Source organism: Orcinus orca, chromosome 9 (genome assembly GCF_937001465.1).
Source record: "Orcinus orca chromosome 9, mOrcOrc1.1, whole genome shotgun sequence".
Lineage (NCBI taxonomy): Eukaryota > Metazoa > Chordata > Mammalia > Artiodactyla > Delphinidae > Orcinus > Orcinus orca.
In genome coordinates, this window is record NC_064567.1 from 43905475 (window position 1) to 43929316 (window position 23842).

General features: G+C 46.4%; 2 protein-coding genes and 1 long non-coding RNA gene across 9 annotated transcripts in view; 1 reads left to right on the forward strand and 2 right to left on the reverse strand.

Annotated features, from left to right (window-relative positions):
* Positions 1 to 10665, reverse strand: part of FKBP9 (FKBP prolyl isomerase 9) — a 50751-nt gene extending 40086 nt beyond the window's left edge. For all 4 annotated transcript variants that reach the window (XR_007479049.1, XM_004269922.4, XM_033428308.2 and 1 more), the window contains exon 1: positions 10283 to 10665. Coding sequence is in view for 3 of the 4 variants with exons in the window: in XM_004269922.4 (XP_004269970.1) it covers positions 10283 to 10515 (233 nt within the window). In the remaining variant the exon portion in view is untranslated. The remainder of the gene's footprint in view (positions 1 to 10282) is intronic.
* A 533-nt stretch (positions 10666 to 11198) lies between these two features.
* LOC125965315 (uncharacterized) lies at positions 11199 to 17733 on the reverse strand. 2 transcript variants are annotated; one of them, XR_007479052.1, is made up of 4 exons: positions 17478 to 17733; positions 15785 to 15920; positions 15192 to 15309; positions 11199 to 12028 (listed from the first exon to the last, which is right to left on the reverse strand). It is a non-coding gene; the product is annotated as an uncharacterized LOC125965315 (long non-coding RNA). The 2 variants fall into 2 exon arrangements; XR_007479051.1 differs by having other exon boundaries at positions 15785 to 17727.
* A 41-nt stretch (positions 17734 to 17774) lies between these two features.
* LOC117201351 (retinitis pigmentosa 9 protein-like) overlaps positions 17775 to 23842 on the forward strand; it is a 207397-nt gene continuing 201329 nt past the window's right edge. For all 3 annotated transcript variants that reach the window (XM_049714471.1, XM_049714472.1, XM_049714470.1), the window contains exons 1-3: positions 17775 to 18075; positions 20483 to 20513; positions 21651 to 21780. In XM_049714471.1, the coding sequence (XP_049570428.1) occupies positions 17924 to 18075; positions 20483 to 20513; positions 21651 to 21780 (313 nt within the window). In that variant the 5' untranslated portion in view covers positions 17775 to 17923. The remainder of the gene's footprint in view (positions 18076 to 20482; positions 20514 to 21650; positions 21781 to 23842) is intronic.

Here is a 23842-nt window from a genome sequence, read left to right on the forward strand (position 1 = left end):
GTCTTCTCTTTAATTCTCTCTTAATTTCAAAATGATCATGGAATACATGTTCATAGGCTTCACTTCATGGATTCGACCAACTGGAAATTGAAAATATTTTTTCAAATTTCAGATAGTTCCAAAAAGCAAAAACCTGAATTTGCTGAACACCGGCAACTATTTACATAGCATTTACATTGTATTCGGTATCAGAAGTAATCTAGTGATGATTTAAAGTATACAGGAGGATGTGCCTTGGTTATATGCAAATACTACACCGTTTTATATAAGGGACTTGAATATCTGAAGACTTTCGTATCCAAAGGGGTCCTGGAACCAATCCCCCATGGATACCAAGAGACGACTGTACTTATGTAATAAAATGTTAAGGGCTGTTGGAATTTACCTGCCCTTCACTTGGTAAATTACTTCTACATTTTCCTCATTTTCCTTAATGAACAGCTTGGGAGAGCAGCACAGTCCACCTCACCATCTGTCAGGTCATCTTCCTCAGACCTGCCCTCTCCTTCCCTTTCTCCTCCTAGTTTTAGAGTCCATTTCACAGCCTTCCTTTCTCCAAGGTCAGTGAACAGAAAGCAAATGTCCAAGTTCTGGCTGACAAGCCAGAGAACAAAAGCACATAATCAGCTTTGTGCCGAAGTCGGCTCTACGACTCCACCCTCTGTCTCCGGGGGACCGAAACCCACCCTGGGGAATGCCAGCTCTTCAGTTTCACTTGGCTGGGGCTTTGCCACACCCTGAACCATCATCAAACTGGAGGATTTATGGACCAGAATTCAGGCTTCGAAGACTTCCCAGGCACGGAACTTTCTATTTTTCATCCACAGAACCCAAATTTAATGAGAGTTTTTAATAATAACTACTATTTAGAGAGCGTTTATTATGTGTCAGGCACAGGGGTAACCTAAGCTTTTCTATACGCTATCTCATTTAATCCTCATACAACACCTGAAGGTAAGTGCTGATACTCAGGCTCCTGGGAGGTGAAAAAATTTCCCAAGCTCACAAAGTTAGCCAAATGGGAAGAAAAGCTAGAACCCAGGACTATCTGACTCTTATCCTCCATGCACAGGGCCTCCCTAGATGATGTATAAAAACTGGTATGGCCTCGCAGCATTAATTTATGCATTTGATGACTGCCTAAGCAACATGCTAGAAACAAAAAACACCTTTCCGAAAGAAAATGTATAATTTACATACATGAGAAACTAACAAGCAAGGCCAGTTTTGTCTACAGCTGAAAACTCTGACCATCTGGAAAAATAAATTTGTTCTCAGCAAGTCTGTGCTGGTCAGTACTACTGGAACAAATTCATACGCAGGGTCCAGCCAGGAGCTGGTCATGAAAATTATTTCTGCAAGTGCTGGAATTAGCCCTTATTCAGCCTGTCCCAGTATTGGGCTGATTTGCAGATGTCCCAATCGAGGTCCTGCAGGAAAGAGATGATAGGCACAAACTAGGCAGCTCCAGGACACTTTAATAAAGGGGCCGTGTGCAGGGTGCAGAGAAACAATTAAGGGACAATGCAGTACCTCTGGGGACAAGAAGGGAGTGCTGCTGTCACACCCAGACCTGAAGCATCCAGGAACAGAGAGGGAGCTCAGAGCACCTGACAGAAGCTAAGCTAGGACCTTTGGTCTAGGGACACAGCCCATGTGATGACTCTATAGGCAGGGAGCCAGAGGAATAAATATCTCCACCACACTCTCCTCCCTCCCTCTGATCTCCTGCTGAGGCCCCATGGCTGAACCTAGCCACAAGCCGGACTACAAGAGGGTCACTGATATAACCCGTACTATGCACAGGTAGTCCGTATAGGTCAACCTCCCAGAGTAAAAAGCAAGTGGAACAGGGGTAGAGTGGACCTAGAAAGGCAAATGGAAATTATCCAGCACATCCAACACCCCCTTTCCTCTCCACCAGCTTCTTTTTTCTCCCCTGCTCATTCACTGCTGTAGACCCTTTGATTGCTGCCCCTGACACTTCTACCTTCCTCTGCCCCAAGGGGGGTATGGGAGGTGGCTGCAGCACCCTCCAGCGATACTCTTCCAGCCGATCAGCTCAAGGACCACTACGACAGGAGACATCACGTAACACCCATCATATTCAACTCACTCATCTGCTACAAACAAGCATACACTGTCTTGCGCTTATTCCTCAGGATAGGTAACTACCCCTGTGGCTGCATTCTTAAAGCATAAATACTGTGGCTCTACTTCTAAATGCAGGTTTCAACCTGCAGTGAGGATGAACTTTAAAAAGAACATACGGCAAACTGAACACACTCACTTCTCTAGAGCCCCCAAAGCCCATTCCTAGCCAAGCTCCTAAGCTCTTTTTTAAAAAAGGACTGAGAAAACCAGAGCAGAGACCCTTGCTGTCAAGAGATGGCAACATTTTGGAAGATGGAAAGGGAACGGAGGGGCAGAAACTGACCTAGAAGGGAGGAAACAGAATCTAGGTGTATGCAAAAGGGGATCTGGTCAAGGGTGGACGCCATGTGCCTCCTAGAGCCTGCGGAGGCCGCAGAGCAGAAGGAAACCTGGAGCATCAAAGTCCGAATTCAGAACAGCTACACCTCATCCCGGAGCCCCTTCCCCACTCTTAGCAGCTTGGTAACTATAATTCTAAGCTTTATGGAATTATTTAACTGCTTTTAAAACTCTGTGCATCTGTATTGTTTTAAAAATTAAATTAATTTTAAAACATTTTGCCAAAAATTGACATGCATGTATACTACTTGTTGCTGAGATTCTTCTGATCTCAGAGCCAGAAATGAAGTTAAAATGGCCATTACAAAGGGGAGAGAGAATGGCCCTATGGTTAGCAGAGCTGAAGTCCTGATCAACTATGAAAGGAAAAGACAGCTTGCTCTAAATGCCAATTTTAGGTTCAGTTTAGACAAATAATAACCGAATACATTACTCCCCCTTGCACCTTTATTGAGGTATAATGGACAAATAAAAAGTGCGTATATTTAAGGTGTATAACTTGATGTTTTGATACATCGTGAAATAATTGTCACAATGAAGCTAATTAACATATCCATCACCTCACATAGTTACCATTTTCTTTTTCTTTTTGTAGTAAGGACACTTAAGAATTACATTCTTAGCAAATGTCAAGTATACAATACAGTATTATTAACTATATTCACATTGCTGTACATTAGACTGAATAAATTTCTTTTGAACATTAAAGAGACTGCCATATTTTGAGAATTCATAACAGGAGGGAAGCAATTTAATAAAGAGCCAGTCGATTGGGCATGGGAACTGCCTTCTGGTGTTTCAAAGTTGGTCAGATGGCTGGCTTACATGGGACGTGCTTGACTTGAGGACTGTGGTCCTTGCCAAAGCCCTTGGTGAATGAGACTAGAACATTCATGAAATGCACAAAAGTAGAAACTCACCTCCTAGTTGGATGCCTAGCCCTGGGATGACACAGGTGAGATTCAACACACTCCCCAGGCTGAATTCCACTGCTGAGCTTGGGCCCAACTCAAGGGAGGGAGGCCACGTCTGATGTTTCTGCCTCCCACCTCCCTCCCCACACCTCTTGCTCCCAAAGGTGACTCTGGGCTTCCCAGACCCTTTGCCCAAGAGTATCTTCCTCAAACAACCACCTCTACCAGCAGCTAATGAGCCCTGGCAGGGGGGAAAGGCAAGCCATTAATGATCTGGCAGACTGCCTCTCTGCTACCCAGATGGAAAAATGAGAGGAAGAGAGAGAAGGTGAGGGAGAAAAGAGGAGCGAGTAGGAGTGCAGAGGAAGGAAAGGAGAGAACGCATCTATTCACACCTCCACGGAGAGTCAGACCCTGACATGCAAGCGGCTGGCTTGGATGGTCTTTGGTGCATTAAAGTATCATTAAAAGACAAGCTTTGCAAAGGAAAGTAAAATCGTTACATTGCTATTGTGGATTTTTGCTTTTAAGCAACTGCACAAGTTAAAATGTCAGCTCTCTATAAATAATTCTTATTTTACACAAGTTCTCAGCCCAGCAAAATATAGCCAACTTAAATAATCAATATGAATGTATAGTTACTTGCAATGACCCACAAATGAAAATTAAAAGCAATGCCATTAAGGCAGCGGTTAAGAATCCGCCTGCCAATGCAGGGGACATGGGTTCGATCCCTGGTCTGGGAAGATCTCCCATGCCGCAGAGCAACTAAGCCTGTGTGCCACAACTACTGAAGCCCGCTCTCTAGAGCCCACGAGCCACAACTACCGAGCCCACGTGCCACAAGTACTGAAGCCCATGCGCCTAGAGCCCATGCTCCACAACAAGAGAAGCCACCGCAAATGAGAAGCCCGCGCGCCACAACCAAGAGTAGCCCCCACTCGCCGCAACTAGAGAAAGCCTGCGCGCAGCAATGAAAATCAAACGCAGCCAAAAATAAATAAATAAAAATCAATCAGTAAATAAATATTTTTTTAAAAAAGCAGTGCCATTAAGTCTTCAAAGGGGGCATCATGTTGGCCTGCCAATAAAAGAAGAACTTTTCCTAAAGTTAGCAGAACTGCACTGGGAAGCTTCTCTTTCTTTACATGGCTTTTCCGTAGAAAGTCTTACCATGCAGATCAACAATTTAAATGCTTCCCGCCTAAGTGAGCAAGTCCTGACCTGAGTCTCTCTGCCGCCACTTAACCCTTCCAGTCCACCCTGACACTGTCCGAGGTACTGCCCAGCCCACCGGCTCTCTGAGATCCAGTCCTGCAGAAGGGATGAGCCATAATGCCCTTTCACTTAACACATGATTTAACACCCACGTGGTGGTGGGGGGGCCGGGAACCTGACGCAAATGGGACCAATCAAATGGGAGAGATCCTGGGAATGTGGAATTGAGACAGATTCCAGTGAGTCAGCGTTACTGGACCTAAGAGGTCATGTATGTGGCATGGAAAGCCTGCTGGAGCTCTCTTTCAGAGAAGGGGAAAATGCGGCCCCTCTGCAATCCCTCAGAGAGATCCAGAAAGTCACTTCCATTCACGATTCTGGATCCTCAGGAGGAATTGGAGATTCTTCCAATAAATTCCCTTCCTTTCTTCTTAAGCCAGCTGTAATGGGTTTCTGGGCCCTCCCCATCCCCTGGCTTGAGGGTAGGGATTTTTTTGAATAGACTGTTTTTTTTAGAGCAGTTTTGAGTTCACAAAAAAATGGAACAGAAGATACAGAGATTTCCCATACACCCCTTAACGCCACCCACACACACAGCCTCCTCCATTATCAGCAGAGTGCATCACCAGAGGGGTACATTTGTTAGAATCAATGAATCTACACTGACACGTCATTATCACCAAAAGTCCATAGTTTACATCAGGGTTCACTCTTTTGTTTTTTTTAAGTTTATTTTTAAAGTTTTTTTTTTAAGTTTATTTATTTATTTTGGGCACACGGCATGTGGGACCTTAGTTCCCTAACCGGGAATCAAACCCGCGCCCCCTGCATTGGAAGCGTGGAGTCTTAACCACTGGACCGCAGGGAAGTCCCCCCATCAGGGTTCACTCTTGGTGATGTACATTCTATGGGTTTGGACAAAGGTAAAATAACATGTACCCACCATCAGAGTATCATACAAAATAGTTTTACCTGAGGGCAGGGATTTTTGTCTGTTTTATCTCTGCTACATCCCAACAACTAGAATAGTAGGTTTTCAATAAATACTTGTTGAATGAATGAATGAATATGTAAAATGAAGTTGACCTCTGTTACGAGTCTATGATTCTTTTAGAGCAATGGTTCTCAAAATGTGGTCCTAGACCACAGCATCAGCATCACCTGGGAACTTGTTAGATATACAAATTCTCAGGCCCCATCCCAGGCCTACCTAATCAGGAGCTGTGTATAATAAGCTTCAGGTGATTCTGATGCATGTACAGTTCGAACACCACTGGGTCTGAGCATTTACAACTCTATATACCCAACAGGGCATGTAGTGGTCACGCAGTAATATTTATTGAATGTATAGACCTTAAAGGCCTGCAGACAGGCCTGAGACTGTGAATGAACTGACCAAGATGCTGGTTTTGCCTGCTAAAGATAACAGGAACATGTTAAACTTCAGTCCCTTACTACTAGGAATGCTATGGAACTCCTCAAAAGCTGAATCAAGAGTGGTGGACAAGGAGTTTCCAAGGACTAGAGAGTGAGAGCAGGAGCCCCCCCACAGAAACCAGAAACCACAGAAACCAGGCGGGAAGCTGCCGTCTTCTCCTTAGATCTGTAGCAGCAGCCACAGAGCATATTAACGAGCCCACGGAGGCTCCGAAATAAAATGAAACCACGTCCAAGCCAGTGACCAAGGGCCGAAGGGCTGGGCCTCCTGGCAACTGCAAATGCCCATAAGCTGAAAAGATACCAACTGCCCCCAAGTGCCAGGCACAGACGCAGGAAGAATGATCTGTGGAAAGAAAGGCCCTTTGTGGTTTATGACCATGGTCAGAGCGACAGCTATCATTTTCTTCTGGGCAAAACCTCCGGATCAACAGCCAAAGCCCAGAGCATGCGGATTTCTCCTTCCCCAAGCTCTTTGTGCAGGAATAGCAAAGTAACACCCTAATACTTCATACATTCCCAAAGGAATAGAGGCCCTAGAAGGAAACTCATTTTAATGAATCACCTACTGTGTACCCTGCTCCCACCATTCCACTGTCCACACTGCAGCCAAAAGGACCTTTGTAAAATGCAAACCTGATCCCTCACGCCCCTGATTAACTCTTCAATGGCTTCCCATTGTCCCTTGAAAAGACCAAACTCCATAGCCAGGCAGAGGAGAGCTCTCAAAAGCTGGCCCTGGGCTTCTCTGGTGGCGCAGTGGTTGGGAGTCCGCCTGCCGATGCAGGGGAGGCGGGTACGTGCCCCGGTCCGGGAAGATCCCACTTGCCGCGGAGCGGCTGGGCCCGTGAGCCATGGCCGCGGAGCCTGCGCGTCCCGGGCCTGTGCTCCCGAGAGGCCGCAACAGTGAGAGGCCCGCGTACCGCAAAAAAATAAAAAATTTTTAAAAATTTAAAAAAAGAATAAAATAAGCTGGCCCTGTCTTTCTCTCTGGCCTCCCTTCACCTCCTCTTTTAACCCCCTCTGTCACACCTCTACTCCCACTCCAAGCTCAGGCTTTTTTTTTTTTTGTGGTACGCGGGCCTCTCACTGTTGTGGCCTCTCCCGTTGCAGAGCACAGGCTCCGGACGCGCAGGCTCAGCGGCCATGGCTCACGGGCCCAGCCGCTCCGCGGCATGTGGAATCTTCCCGGACCGGGGCACAAACTCGTGTCCCCTGCATCGGCAGGCAGACTCTCAACCACTGCACCACCAGGGAAGCCCAAGCTCAAGCTATTTTGAACAGCTTTCACATGCCCTCACTTCCAGACCTCTGCATATGCTCTTCTCTCTACCAGTCACACCCTTTCTTCCGACCCCTACTCCCCAGCGCTCACCCCTCAGCTCCTCCTGGTAAATTTTAATCTTCCTCAGGCTTTATTCCTGCTATCCCAGAGCTCCATCTTGACCACCCCTCCCCCAGCCCCCAACCCCTCCACACACACACACACACACACACACACACCCCATATAGTTAAGCCTTCTGGGTGCTTCCAAAGCTCCTTGCCGTTCTTCCATCATATAGGTGGTGGACTACAGATCATAAACTTTAGACTCTGGCACTAAACTGCTTAGATTCAAAGCCCCACTCCACCACTTAGTAGTTAAGTAGTTAAACTACTTAGTCGTTTACTCCACCTTGGGTAAATTACTTGAATTCTCTGAGCCTCAGTTTCTTCTTTCGTAATGAGATACCTCCCTCACTGTACTGTGAGGTTAAAAGAATTCATTTCAGTTCCTGTATGTAAAGGCACATGGTAAGAACTATGTGTGAACTCTATGTGAGAGACAGAAGTGTGTGCTCTTATTCTTTCTGTACTTATCGCACTATATAATTGTCTGGACTATAAGCAAAAGGACAGGGAGGGGATACCATCTTCAGAGGCAGACACTGCATACACATTTGCTGAATGGATGGTAGCTCCTCTGTTTTCTTTCCACTGTCCCACACTGCCTCACAGTGGCTGCCATCCTAGAGGGTAGAAAGTATTAGACAATTTGTTCCAATGGGAATTATTAACATCAGCACAAGGAGGAAATTCTTACCTATTTTCTAATTAATGAAGCAAATTTAAAAAGATACACAAATGGCCAATAAACTCATGAAAAGATGTTCAGCATCTTTAGCCATTAGGGAAACATGAATCAAAACCGCAAGGACGTGACTTCCCTGGTGGCGCACTGGTTGGGAATCTGCCTGCCAGTGCAGGGGACGTGAGTTCAATCCCTGGTCCGAGAAGATCCCACATGCCACGGGGCAACTAAGCCCACGTGCCACAACTACTGAGTCTGCACTCTAGAGCCCGTGAGCCACAACTACTGAGCCCACATGCCACAACTACTTAAGCCCATGCACCTAGAGCCCATGCTTCGCAAAAAGAGAAGCCACCGCAATGAGAAGCCTGCACACCACAACGAAGAGTAGCCCCCACTTGCCGCAACTAGAGAAAGCCTGTGCACAGCAATGAAGACCCAATGCAGCCAAAAATAAATAAATAATACTTTTTAAAAAAATGAAGTGAAAACACACATCCACAGAAAACCCTGTACATGAATGTTCATAACATCATTATTCATAATAACCAAAAAGTGTAAACAACTCAAATGTCCACCAACTAATGAATAAACAAAGTACGGTATGGAATATTATACAGCCATAAAAAGGAATGAAGTACTGATACATGCTACAACACGATGAACCTTGAAAACATTATGCTACATGAAAGAAGCCAGACATAAAGGCTGCAAACTGCATGATTCCATAAAGAGACAGAAAGTAGATTAGTGGTTACTTAGAGCTGGAGGGGAAGTGACTGACTGTTAATGGATCCAGCATTTCTTTTTTGGAACAATGAAAATGTTCTGGAATTAGAGACTTGTGATGATTGCACAACTCTGTGAATATACTAAAAAGTAATGAATTGTATGCTTTAAATGGGTGAATTGTATGGAATGTGAATTATATCTCAATAAAGCTGTTCTTTTTTTTTAAAAAAAAAGAAGCAACTGAAACAATAGTGAGAATGACTATTTCTCAGCACTTGCTATGTGCCATGTGGCATATTAACCAGATTTTTTATATTGACTCCTTGTCTGGAATTTCAAAAAAGGCAAGAGAGGCTAAGAGTACTTTTTAAAAGATACCTTCAGGAATGAGCCTAGCCCAGCCTCGAACACAAAACAGATGCTCAACAAACATTTCTCTTTACTTAGTCTGGTGTTTCACTTAAGAGATTATAGGGCACAGACCTAGGATTATAACAAAGTCTTGGGAAGGAGAGCAGCCTGGAGCTGGAGGCGAAGAGGCCTTGTCAACCCTAAAGCTAAACTGAAGAGAAGTTGGGAGAGGTGTTGTGATCTTGGGGCAGAGTTTAGGGCTGAAATTGTGGACACGGTGCACGGCCCCGTGTCAAAGCTGAGTGACTTGCTCTGGATTACCTCTTGCCCAGGGAGTTTTTGGTAAGGCAGTAAAGGAAGGGCAGTAGTTAACAGGCACAATCCTGGACTTGGATTGTCTGGGTTTCAAAATGATTCCGCTTAAACAAGCTTCTTAGCCTCAATGGCCTTAAGTTCCCTCACTGGCAAAATGAGGGTAATGACAGTTCCTACCTCAGAGAATTAAGAATTAAATGAGTTCGTTATATGGAAGGCACTTAGAACTACCCTGGCACACTGTAATAGCTCCATATATGTTAGCGGCTGCTATCATCACCTTCGTCAATATCATCATTATCACCTTCGAGAGGCATGTCTGACTAGACACTCAAGGGCCTTGCCCGAAGGAACAGTAACACATTTGCTCTTGGTGTCTGCTCGCGGGCTGACGACTTTACAGCCATTTCGCCTGTGTTCATGCGCAGGGTGGAGAGGGAGGGCGTGATCTGTCCCGACCCAGCTGCTGCGCAAGGTCCTATCAAGATTCCCGCTGACCAGGGAAGCAAAAGGGCCGGGAAACTCGCGGCACCCCACCCCCACCCCCAGCCCCCAGCCCCCAGCCCTCAGCACTCCAGGCTGAAGGGATGAAGGGTCTGGGAAGCTTTGGGGTGGGAAGAGGGAGAGGGAGGAGCGCGGGGCGGAGCTGGGGGAGGTCCGTCGGGAGGGAAAGGCCTGTCCGGAGACAGGGAAGCTGGGAGAGCGGGCGCTGCAGCCTCGGAGGTCGGGCCGGCACGCCGTGCGAGGTACCTGGAGTCGAACTTCTGGCCGTCTGGGAACATTCCCACGTAGTGGTAGCGCACGAAGTCGCCGCTGCGCACGGTGCGGGGACACTCGTCGGGCACGAAGCGCCGCTCGATCTGCAGCTCCGTGTCGGAGCCCAGCCCCAGGCCCGCCACGGGCGCCGCCTGCCCGGTCACCCAGAGCAGCAGCAGGAGCAGCGGCGGCGGCGGGGGCCGCCAACCCCGGGCCCTGATCGCCATCGCGGGCAGCGAGGAAAGGGGGTCGCGGCGCGGAGCTGGAGAGGCGCGCTGAGCTCGGGCGGCGCGAGTCGGGCCTGGGCGTGCGGCGGCGTTTGCAAACGTGGAAAAGACTCCCAGCCCTCCCCGGGCAGCAGCAACCACCCCCTCTCTCCCGCCCCCCGCCCCCAGGCCACATCCGAGGGAGGGGAGGAGCCGCGGCCGTGCGCCAGGACCCGCCTGCTGCGCCCTGAGACGCCTGGGCCCGCAGGGTCCGGTGGGCTGGCCCGCCCGGGGAAGAGGCGGGCCTTCTTTGGCTGGCGAGTTCAAAGGGGACCCGTCCCCGAGGGAGAAACCGTGAACTCCTCGGGACTGGGCTTCGGCCCAAAGTTGGGAGGGAAAAACTGTTACTACCCAGGCAAATCCGCTGGTCTCTGCCTGTCGCTAGAGACTCTCCGGATTTAGTGCCACCAGAGGCTTCTACGTGGCCGCGGATCCAATTACCCCTTGCTGCTTTGGGGAGGGAGGAAAACTTTTTTTTTTTTTTAATTAGTTTCAAGGCTGGATTCTACGTTGAAAATGACTGAAACCGTCTTCAAGATTTTTTTCCAGGACTTTTTTTTAATACTCAGAGAAAGGGGGAGACATGAATTGTGAGACTCCCCTGACAGTTGTCCAGAGGAAAGTTTTAAGTGGCTACCAGTGAGTGCTACTTAATAGCAAACATCCCACGTGGTCCCACCCGCATGACTAAGCCGGTTAAGACCCCACATTAGAGACTCAGATGCTGCGGGAAATTCATTAGAGTAGTTTAATGCATTCTTAGCTTAGAATTGGTTGTTCTCATTTATTGAAACTTTGGAATAGTGAAAGCAAATCACCAAAGGTTTCTCAACTCGTTTTGGAAGCAAACAATACCAATACCAAAACCTGGCAAAGGTAGCAAGAGAGAGAGAGAATGTGGGCGCCAACCTAATTTATAAATAGAAATGCAAAAATGTTAATAAATTGTGACTAAATTGAATCCAACAACTTATTAAAGAAAAGAACACAATTATGCGGACTATTTAGGTGACCTGCAAATTGTCTGTGTCCTCTAAGATGAAGATAAAACGTACTAATTTAAAAAAATGATAATTATTAGATTATAGATTTTATTAGATGCAGGATCTAATGAGAAACTACACATAGCACTAAAGAAATGTTCATTATTCCTAATAGAGCTTATTCTATTGAAATAGAAAACCTATTAATACAATTCATCCTAACACTGGTTATTTATAGGTGCTTGAATTTGGGGTGATCATTTTCTTCCTTCTATGTACTTTTCAGTAGTTCTTTATGGTTTTTAATAACAATGTCAGGTTTTAAACAGAAACAAACAAACAAAAAAGTCAACCTGGTTCCAGTCAGGAATCTTCCACTCCCTTACTGTGACTGTGGGCAACGCATGCCACCTTCTGGGCCTCGGTTTCTTCATCTGTAAAATGAAGTGGTTGATTTCTAAGACTTCTTCCAATTCTAAAATCCTATGATCCTGTGAGAGAGAAGACATTCTAGAATGGAAAAGAAGACAGATGTAGGAAGAAGCAGGCCAGGTAGTGACCGCCACTTCCATTTTGCCTTGTAGTGCTTCCAAGTGGTTTGATTTCTTGTCATTCCTTTTATTTTATTTATTTATTTATTGGCCATGCTGAACAGCCAGGGATTGAACTCAGGCCCACGGCAGTGAAAGCACTGAGTTCTAACCACTGGACCACCAGGGAATTCCCTTGTTATTTCTTTTAAAATGTTAATTATCTGATCAAATAGTATGTGTGCTCTATAATGTCTCTCTAAATCCTAACAGACATTCTTTGAATTGGATTTCTGTAGCAATTTACCAAAGAGAAAATTTACCTCTTGGCATTACTGACATTATCATAAGAACTAATTAACATCAAGCTGAGATTTTAAAATAAGGATTTCCATTAAACTTCTGGGGGTGACTTTGTGAGGACTTGTCAAGTCTAAAAACTGTAAATCCAGTCAAGAAGAGTCAACAGTAGACTAAAAGCTTAGAAAGGTAAAGATGGGGGGAAGAGGTGAGCAGGTGAGAGACAGGAACCAGAAATAAGGGAAAGGTACTGGAATTTTTTTAAAGGAGCAGGGAGAGAAGTGAGAGAGAAAGCAAGAAGGGAAACATAGAAGAGGAGAATCAGTGAGAGAGAGCCAGAGAGCCAAGGAACAAGAGAATGTGACATAGTCAGAGGCGAGGACATAATAGAAACATCCAAAAGGTCTGAGGCCAGGATGGAGGCGTGGAACAACATGGAGAAGGAAGCGAAGGAGGATCTGAAACAGGATCGGTCTGAATGAACGTCAGAGAACTAGGTTCTTTCTATCCACCTCTATACAGGAAGTTAGTGGAAAAATTACAAACATAGTCCGTCAAGTAAAGCAGGGCACTAAAGAAAGAATTCCAGTTTTCATTGAGCCTGAAATAAAGAAGGACTCATGCATGAATCAGATCTTCCAAGAGCAGTAAACCCTGGAGGCTAAGCTTTGTAAGCTATTAACTTCAGCTTGGCACACACTGAGTTGGGGATAAAGAAAAGGCCAGTATTAAGAAAAACATCCCCCCCACCCCCCGCCAAATTCATCTGAGTTGACCTGAGGCAAAAGTGAAGTAGGAGAAATGTTTCCAGCAGTGTGTTCTCTCCCTCCCCAAGAGTTTCCAAGAAGTTCTCCCACCTTCAGTATTTGACAACACACCTGGAGTCACCATGTGGTTTGATGAAAAACCCTGGACTAGAAATCAGACCACCCTGGTTGTAGGGCCACTCATGCCCCTACTCTCTGAAACTCAATTTCCTTATTTGTAGGATGTCTTGCCTACCTCCATAGAGTTTCTAGGAGGATCAAGGGAAGCAATTTATGAGGGATGGAAATCTGCAAAGTACTGTGTAAATGTAAGGAATCGCATTTATCTATGAGTGAGAGAAGACCCAACTCAAAAATCACTTAACCCATAAAGATGTATACTATCTCTCAGAAGAGAAAGTCTGGATGGGAAGCAGCTGCAGGTGTGGTTAATAAAGTATCTCTAGAACAGCCTCAAGGGCTCAGGTGTCTTCTCCTGTCCTCCTCAGGGGGTTCACTGCTCCCCCTCATGATTCCAACATGGCTCCCCCAGATCCAGCTACCACATGCAGGGAAGCACCACCCTGAGGCACAAAAGGGATCTTTTATCTTTCCAAGTATCCTTTATTAAGAGCAAGCATTTCCAGAAAGCCTCCCTCCTACAGACCTCCCCTCATGTCTCATTGACTGAAACTATCCCATGCCCATTGCTAACTTATCAGTGGAAGAGAAATAGGATCACTACGATTGGTTTAAGACTAATCAAGATTCATCTCCAGAGAGCAAGGAGAGCCTTCTCTGAAGTAGATGGCTCCCTAAGCTTCCTGAACAAAACCAGAGTGCTGTGAGCAAGGAAGCGAAGGAGGAATGGCAATTGGTTTGTCAACCAACAGGTTTTGTCAATTACGTTAGATGTCTCCCCTTTTCCCTCCAAGCATCAAGTAAGGCACATTGTCTGCAATTTTTCCTCTAATCCTACTGGTTACTAAATAGAATACCAGTTTAAATTATTAGAAATAATAATACGGGACTTCTCAAATGTTTCCACTGTGCTGCAGAGAGCTGTGGACATGGACCCTTGGGAGCTTAGTGACTACTTGACCAGAATTCTTTGAAGTCTGGTGTTTAGCAGGGGGGAAGGGGGGGAGACAGATTCTGCAGTCTACCCTCTAATCTAGCCATGATTCATTAGTATGTAATAGGGTGTGATCTTTCCCTTTTACTCATTTTTTTCCTTCCTCCATCTTCCCAGTGGGGAAAAGGTCATTGGTAAATTAAGAACTAGTTTAAAAAAACACCTTGTGAGCAAAACAATGGCATCAAAGCTATGCTGCAAAAGCTGGTCAAGATAAGCAGGATCGGCCTTCCCTGGTGGCGCAGTGGTTAAGAATCCACCGGCCAATGCAGGGGACACGGGTTCGAGCCCTGGTCCAGAAAGATCCCACATGCCGCGGAGCAACTAAGCCCCTGCGCCACAAATACTGAGCCTGTGCTCTAGAGCCTGTGAGCTACAACTACTGAGCCTGTGAGCCACAACTACTGAAGCCCGCGCGCCTAGAGCCCGAGCTCTGCAACAAGAGAAGCCACCACAATGAGAAGCCTGCATACCACAAAGAAGAGTAGCCCCTGCTCACCGCAACTAGAGAAAGCCCGCGTGCAGCAACAAAGACCCAACATAGCCAAAAATAAAGAAATTAAATTAATTAATTAAAAAAATACATATAAGCAGGAGAAAAATCTAGTCATTTGGGGGAATTCCCTGGTGGTCCAGTGGTTAGGACTCCATGCTTCTACTGCAGGGGGCCTGGGTTCCATCCCTGGTCAGGCGGTTGAGGAGGGGGGAAGAAGAAGAAAATCTAGTCTTTTAAAAATTGTTTCATTCAGAAAGGCTTCAAACCTATCCAGTAACACAGAGTCAGGGCTAGCTGCAGCCACCCCTCTACAATTAGGCCAACACCAAGGCCCTCTGGCTGGCCTTGAGAGTGAATCTGCTATCTTAGGATGAAGCAGAGGGGCAGAAAAGACTGAAGCAGAGGATAGAACACGGAGGGAGGACAAAGAAGGCATCTCTCACTCACCTGGGCTAGGCGCCTGGGTAGAAGGTGAAGGGTGACTCCATGTGTATTCACAGTTGGGTAATAATCATTTTACTCTTTCTTTCTGGAAAGGAGCTGTACCTGCACACCCCTCCAGATGCTATAGGCATAAAGAAAGGGTGATGGGTAAGAAGAATGATTCAGAATCATAACCACCAGAGAAAGAATTCCTGTTTGTCTAACTGCTTACTAGATGTCACTACATTGAGTTTATCACAATCAGAAAATGGGGCTGAATTTGAAAGATGGCCCTGGGTCATAAAGAATCTGACTCCATTTTTTTATGTTGACCACTGTCACCCTTCAAGCCCCGCCTCCACTTTCCGCTTCCTCCCCACCTGTGGACAAGCTGATAAGAAAGCCTACACACTCCTTCCCTTGGCACCAGAGGAAAGTTCAAACCCCACAAAGCCTTGGCCTGTGTGCAGGAGTATTCACCCAGGTTCTACCTCCTAAACATCATAAAACCCAGGGTCACTCACCTTTCCTTTGCTGAAGCTATTTTTGAACTGTCTTAGGTGCCTGACCTGCTCTCCCAGAAAGCCTCAATATGTGAATAATAAATTTCTCCCTACCCTCTCGGTGCATATGTGGCATCATCAGTCTTGACAGCAAACCGATTTGGGGTGGAGGAGGGTCCAGCATACTTCTGTGGAGTGACCACAACACCTTGCATATCATCCTGGATCGGTGACCAGGAAACTTCTCAATCTGGTGCCAAAATACATAAAGAACCCAAGCTCACATAAACAGGTGGATATAGCAGCAAAAGAATTTTCACTAAACAAATATTGTATGTTAATTCATATATGTGGAATCTAGAAAAATGGTACAGATGAACCTATTTGCAGGGCAGGAATAGAAAGGCAGACGTAGAGAACAGACGTGTGGACACGGGGGGAAGGGGAGGGTGGGATGAACTGGGAGATTAGATTTGACATAAATATACTACCATGTTTAAAATAGATAGCTAGTGGGAAACTGCTGTATAGCAGAGAGCTCAGCTCGGTGCTCTGTCATGGCCTAGTTGGGTGGGATGGGGAGGGGAGGGAGGTCCAAGAGGGAGGGGATGTGTGTATCCGTATGGCTGATTCACTTTGCTGTGCAGCAGAAACTAACACAATATTGTAAAGCAATTATACTCCAATAAAAAAAAGAATTTTCCCTGCTTTATAAGCTCTAACAGGGTAATCATCAAAGAGAGATGCCTAGAATGCAGCTCAGGATATGGTACTGGGTGAGGCTGTCAGACCACTGAACTGTACACCTGTTACTTTTCCCTGCCCAATATTGCTCTTCTCTTCTACTTCCTCCTCCTCTTCTTTTTCTTCCTGTCTCTCTCTCTCTTCCTCTGTTAATAGCACCTGGATTTTGCTTTGAGGAACAACCCCTCCCCCTCTCTTAGTCTATATGGCTTGGATAAAGCTGATCCACCCTCGGATTTAGGGTGACATGTAACATAGGCATGAGCAGTCAGTGTATTGCAGCTCCTTGACTACAGTGATTGTTTCCATGACAAGTACATGACTCTTGCTAAGCCAATGAGTATAATACATGGAATTCTTATTGGAACTGAGAAAGAGAAAGTTCCTTCCAGCTGGGGCTGCTAATTTGTTGGCCATCTTTGGATTCCAGTGGCCATCTTTGCCCCCACAATGGGAGAAACTGCAAAGAATGAAGCAATACAAAGGAACGTGAAGCTTTGAAGTTGCTGACTATAACATTTCAGCCCCTAGATCCAGCCATTCCTGAAGTTCCATCCCACGACATTTCACATATGTAAGCCCATAAATTACTTAATTTTTTTTCTTAGAGCAGTTTGATTTGGATTTTGGTCCATTGTTGTTTTCAAAAGAATTTTGACTAATACTTGCTAAAATGGAATTAACAATCCCTGGGTCTTCTTGCTGAGAGAGCAAATCACTATGTTAGACAAACTGACTTTGAATTGACTTCTTTCAACTGCAAGTGAGAAAAATCCAACACAATTGCTTTCTGCATATAAGTATATACTAAAGTTTTCAGATTATTTGCTTGCATGCCATAAGGTCACTGGTTGTGGTTAGATAATGTTTGTTGTCTTTTCTTTTTTCCTTCTTCCATCTTCTTTTCTTTTACTTTAAGCACATAACTTGGCCGGCAAACAAAGCCTCCCCAGGAGGACAGGAGCAATTCTTGGTTGACGTGAGCCCCTTAAGATTTATCTTTGGCTTGCACCAAGGAGTCATCTGACCAGGGGTGGGGTGTGGTTAGGCAGTGGGGTCTGACCTGACATCCCTTTTTTTATTGTCTCAGGGCCTCTTCACGTGATCTCTCCCCATTTGTTAGCTTGGGCTTCCTCTTAGCATGGTGGCTTCTATGCAACTGAACAGCTTACATCCCTGAAGGCTTCAGGAGGGAATACTTCAAGAGAACCAAGGGAAAGATCTGGCTCCCTCCGCAGCATCCTCAGCGCCGGGGCTCCTGGCCGCCGCCAGTGGGGCGCGCTCCGGCCTCCGGCACCCGCTGACTCCGCAGCACGGTTAGGACGCTCAGAGCGCGGACTTGCGGAGGCAGTCTGGCCGGCCTGTCGGGAGGCGGGGCACTGGCGGCCTCTGCCAGGACGTTGGGCCCGGCCCGGCGGGCCGCGGAGTGGCGGCGAGAGGGGGCGCAGCGGGGCAGGGCGGGCGCGGCGCGGAGGAAGTGCGGTCTTCGCGGCTCGGCGCGGGGCCGCAATGTCGTCCCGGCTCGGGCGCGACGACTCGGGGACCGGGGGCGCGCGGCGGCCGCGGGAGCCTCCGAAGCAAGAGCTGCAGCGACGCCGGGAACAGAGGCGGCGGCGGCACGACGCGCAGCAACTGCAGCAGCTCAAGCACCTGGAGTCCTTGTGAGTCCGTCACGCCCGCCTCCGACTAATGCGAGGAATGGGGTCGGGGCCCGGGGTCGCGCGGCGGGGCCCGCCCGGGGTTGGAGACCTGCGAGTGGACAGGTGGGCCCGTCCCCAGCGAGCCGGGTGCGGGATTTGATTCCGGGCTGCGGGACGCTGGACTCTCAGCCGCTGGAGGAAGAGCGGGGAGGCTCCGTCCCCAGGGTCGTCCCGGGCGCGCGAGGCGGCGGCGGGCGGGCGCTTCTCCGCCGGAAACTACGGTTTTATTCCTCGTGCGGCGACGTCGGTGTCGGTCAGGATTTGAATACAGGAGAAGTGCGGCTGCGCCCTTGGGTCCTTTCCCATTTCTCAGTTCAAGGGGCTCGCTCTGAACTGGGTAAAATCCCCATTCTTTTCATCTAGTACTGTTAACTAGGGAGGAAAAAGCCCAGTCCCGTAACGTGAGTGCGCGGTGAGGAAGGGAAGAATAAACGTGGGGTGAGGGCCTGGTCCCTGACGCTTCGGGAGGAGCTGTCAGGTAGAAGAGAGCGTGGACTTCTCTCTCGTCCCCAGGATTTTTTTTTTTACCAGGGTTAAGGATGGAAGCTACAAAGAGGCCAGTTCCAGCTCAACAAGAAGAATTAGACCAGAGTCATAGATTCTTGCCGGTCAGCGTGGCCTGACCTAGGAGGCACTGTACTCCCCCAGCTACCCGAGGTTGGAGAGAGTCCAGATAACCCCTGGGAGAAGGGTTGGTTTTAAAGGAGATTTAAACATCAGGTGGAAGGTTGGATTAATGACCCTTGCGGCTCTTTTCTGTGTTTCTGTCGTTCTGTAATCAGCTTTAGAAGTCTGACTTTACTAAGTTTGGTGTTCACTGAGTTATCTGAATTATTTCTGTTTCAGGCACTTCTCATTACCTACCTTCTCATGATTGCTGAGACAGTCGTGTAAGGAAAGGCCCTCATTAACCTTCTGGGAGCTTTGATACAAAGTGCATGCTTCCTTGGAGCCTGGCCTGCTCTTTTCAGTGTGGCTCTTGAGCTGGATTTCACCTCAGTGGGCCGTGGTTTGGATACAGGTTCTGCATTGCTGGCATCCACAGCCCTGGCGTGTTCAAGGCACTCTGGGCTCAGGCAGGGCTTAGCCCCACCAGCCCTCTGTATCTTTAACTTTAGGATGCCAGGTGGTGGTTAATACTATGTGTTTATTTTGTAGCTCACAGAGCTTTTTCACAGACAAGAGAGAGATGATAACGTTTTGTAGATGAGAAAATGGAGGCTCAGTGGTTAAGCCACTGACCTGGTTAGCCAACAAAATTAGAGCAGAATTCAGGAGTGTGATTCTCAGACCAGTGGGATTTTTCCAGTTTCACAGATTTGAAACTGGCTAGGCTATGGACTTATTTGCTTTTTCTAGTTCAGGGTTTTGTTTGATTTTAATTAAGTTTAATTCATACCAGAGTAATACTTGCATATAGCTTAAAACTCAAATAGTACTAAAAATGCTACCAAAAATAGCGCTGGGCTGCCCAACTCCTCATTTACCCCCCAGAGTAACCTGCACAGCCTCCACCCCCTTCCCTCCTAACAAGGCCAAGCCTTCCATGTGCAGACTCTTTTAGTTTTTATTTCTTGGATTTAACTGCACATTTCTAAGTTATATGCTTACAACTGGTTTTGTTGACTCAACAATTTTAGACATCTGTTAACTTATTGTCATAGTAGATAAAGATTTAGTTCTCTTACTTGCCCTTCTTGTTTCCATCCTTCCAATATGGCACCATAATAATAACTTTCCTAATCAATGTCAGTGTTAACATTGTTATAACTTTTTTTTTTTTGGCTGCGTTGGGTCTTTGTTGCTGTGCGCAGGCTTTCTCTAGTTGCGGTGAGCGGGGGCTACTCTTCGTTGTGGTGTGCGGGCTTCTTGTTGCGGTGGCTTCTCTTGTTGCGGAGCACAGGCTCTAGGCATGTGGGCTCAGTACTTGTGGCACATGGGCTTAGTTGCTCCGCAGCATGTGGGATCTTCCCGGACCAGCACTCGAACCCGTGTCCCCTGCCTTGGCAGGCGGATTCTTAACCCCTGCTCTACCAGGGAGGGCCTCAAGGCTCTTCTTACCTCACATTTTCCCTGCAATCTCTTGCTTTCCCTTCTTCCAAAAATAAAATCGCTGTGCCAAGACACCAAGTTATGATTTCAGTGAATTTAAGTTCGACATCGAACAGGATGTGGTATAGCATCAGTTTATTTATATAGGACTTCTGACTGCTGGGCATATTTTATTAACTGTTTTAGTTATAATGTAGTTTGAAGTTTTTTCTAAAAAAAAAAGTCTTTTCATTTTGGTCTGCAGTTGCCTTTTGCTGATTGAGATGTGTTACATTCCTATGAACATGGCTCATGACTGGTGTTTCTTCCTTTCTAGTTATGAAAAACCTCCTCCTGGACTTATCAAGGTCAGTGTGAAGTTCGTACTTTTGGTTTTTCTCTGAGACAGATTTGACTCAGTGCTCAGACTCAGTCACTTACGAAAAACAGCTGCATAAGGTTTGAACCTCCTTTTATGATAGTTCTGTGTCTTCCCTGCAGATGGCAGTCGGTTCATGCACTTTGGGCTTTGTCACAGCCTGTGCCTTTGCAGAAATTTAATCAGCCTTGTGTCTGTCCCCTAAGAAACCACTGCAGGCCCCCCGAGTGTTCCTCAGCGCTCACTCCCATTCTTTCTGTCTCACTGTGACTGCATCTCCTCAAAGCTCTCCTGCCCCATGTTCCTTCGCGGACCCCCCGGTGCTGATTTCTTGAATGTCATCAGCTCAGAGAACACTGGACTCTGAGGAGACGTGAAGCTCATCCAGTCTAGCCCTACCTGTTGCAGGAGTCCCTCCTCCAGCACCCTGGCCACAGTGTCAGTGTCTTTCTGCAGGAGCGAGACTTAGAGGACTTAAGGCCAAAGTAACCTTTTCTGTTTGGTAACTTTCAACTTAAAAAAAAGATTTTTAGAAAACATTCTTCCATTATAAATTTAATATTCGTGGAAACTTGAAAAAATCATGAGGTAAAAAAACAGCACCTTAATTATATAGTGCAGTTATTTGGTAATGAAAATACATCTCACTAATACGGCATGTGTGAGATTATAAAACGTGACAGTGGCCTTCAAGGTCTAATAATCTATTTTACTCTTGACACATTGTTCTTATTATTCCAAGAAACCTCACCTGTTTAACTCTATATTCTGCCTCATTCCATAAAGCTTTTAAGTTAGCAGAAAACTTTTTGTGATCTTAGAATCTAATTTTTGTGATCTAGAATCAGAATTTGGAGCTCACAGATCAATCCTATGTAAACACTAGTAACTCTTCTCTAAGAACAGCTACTTTGTTTTCATGGTATAGCTAGCTCTTCTAGTATAGTTACTTCCGTTTTTTCTGTCAGTTATGATTTGTCTTTCTTTCTAGCTCTTCAGAGGGTAACTTATGATGACATTGGGATCTCCAGCCCATGAGAAAGCCAGGCAGGGCTGTGTTCTCAGACAGGTGGGAGAGAGTTCCTGTGCTTTTTTGCTGCACAGCTTACACAGTTTCCTTTTTCAGGAGGATGAGACTAAGCCAGAAGACTGTATACCAGATGTCCCAGGCAGTGAACATGCCAGGGAATTTCTGGCCCACGCACCAACCAAAGGACTTTGGATGCCACTGGGGAAAGAAGTCAAAGTCATGCAGTGTGAGTGTGGAAGGGTTTCAAGTAACACCCTCAATACGTGCAAGTTATAGACCACTGTTTACAAATGAGTTCACTTCTTTTAGTTCATTCTCACCACAGCCCTGCTAAAGTCAGGGCATGATCTCTGTGCTATAGTTGAGGAAGCCGCCTTGCATATGTTATTAAGTGTTCTGTGGTAAGAGGCAGTGCAGTGCCTAGACTCCAGGGCTTCTGGCTGTAAGGGCAATGGTCTTCCACAGGGCCGTAGCTACCTGCGGAGTATACGCTTCAGTAATATTCCTGTAACAGAAAGGATATTCCATGTAGAAATGCCATGGGGGACAAGGGATGCATTGGAGGGTGGTCCCTTGGGTCTTGCCTCAGTCAGTCGTCCTCATCAGAGGTGTTGAGGTTTTATCCAGGTAACCTGAGAGGAGCTCTGGGCCACAGAGGGTGGGTCTGGAACAGGTAGACCTCTGTGTGCACACCCTCCACCGCACCAGAGCAGCAGCATCTTCATCCAGCGTAAGACGGCATTGAAGAAGGGGTACTGCTGCCTTTAAAGACATTGTTGGTACAAAGATTCTTCACACACATAATTAAAATAGCAGTTTGCAGTCTCTTTGCCTCCATTCACACATCATCCTTTTTCCAGTACCTAGGTTACAACAGTTAGCCTTATTCAGGGTGGCAGGGAATACATGAGGGCATGCTTTTTAGAAGTCAGGGATTTTGGGGTCCATCTTTGAGACTGGCAACCACAGTTATTGCTCATCATTGGGAGATAAAAAGTTGATTAGGAGCTCTAAGTGTGTGAGTGGGGCTTGCTGAGTTTCACTGGAGGGTAATCTTTCTAGGCCGGTGAATTGGGAACTTGTGAGGTCAGTACCTGTAGGTTTTTCTTCTTGGGGTGAGTTATATTTTCCTAGAGAAGAAGGCTCCTCCATGGAGGGTGAAGGCCAAGCTGCTAGTGTTGTGGGATCTTATTGGAGCAAGAAGGTTGGGAAATCTTGCCATTTACTTTTTATTTGTTCATGTAATCGTCTGTATTTACTGTGGCACCTTGCCTTCACATGTATCTGATGTCATTTTGCCAGAGATCTATGCTTTACCTTTTTCAGACAATAAACTTCCTTCCACCAGGGCTAGTAAGAGTTGCCCTTGGACTTTTCATCGATCCTCCTTATTTCAGCTCCTTCTTTACCTTTACTTTCAGAGGTATCTGGTGCTCAGAGCTCAATTCCTAAGCTCTTTGGAGGTGCTGCAAATGGAAATTGAGCTGATTCTCCGTTCTCCTCTCTGGTGGCTTAGAATTCAATTTTCTGGTGTCTGCTCTTCATTTAGCATTTAGTTTTTTGTTTTTTTTTTGCGGTATGCGGGCCTCTCACTGTTGTGGCCTCTCCTGTTGCGGAGCACAGGCTCCGGAAGCGCAGGCTCATTGGCCATGGCTCACGGGCCCAGCCGCTTCACGGCATGTGGGATCTTCCCGGACCGGGGCACGAACTCATGTTCCCGGCCTCGGCAGGCGTACTCTCAACCACTGCGCCACCAGGGAAGCCCAGCATTTAGTATTTTTAAAAAATATTTATTTATTTATTTGGCTGTGCTGGGTCTTAGTTGCAGCACCCAGGATCTTCGTTTCCACATGCGGGATCTTCATTGCCTCATGAAGCCCCCGGCTTCTTTCTTTAAGCATAATATTTTTGAGGTTCATCTATGGCATAGCACATGTCAGTAATGCCAGTAGTTCATTATTATTATTTCCTCCTTCTGCTTGCCTTTGGTTTGGGTCACTCTTTGTTTTCTGGATTTTTTTATTGAACCTGTGATTATTGATTTGAGAGCTTCATTCTTTTCTAATATAGGCATTTAAAGCTCTACATTTCCCTCTAAGCACTGCTTTATCTGCATCTCATATGTTATGTTTAATTTTCGTTCAAATCAAAATACTTGCTAATTTTCCTTGAAATTTCTTCTTTGACCCATGGATTGTTTAGAAATGTGTTGTTTAATTTCTACATATTTGTAGATTCCCAAAGTTTCCTACTATCATTGCTTTCTAATTTGTCTTCTTTGTGGTTGG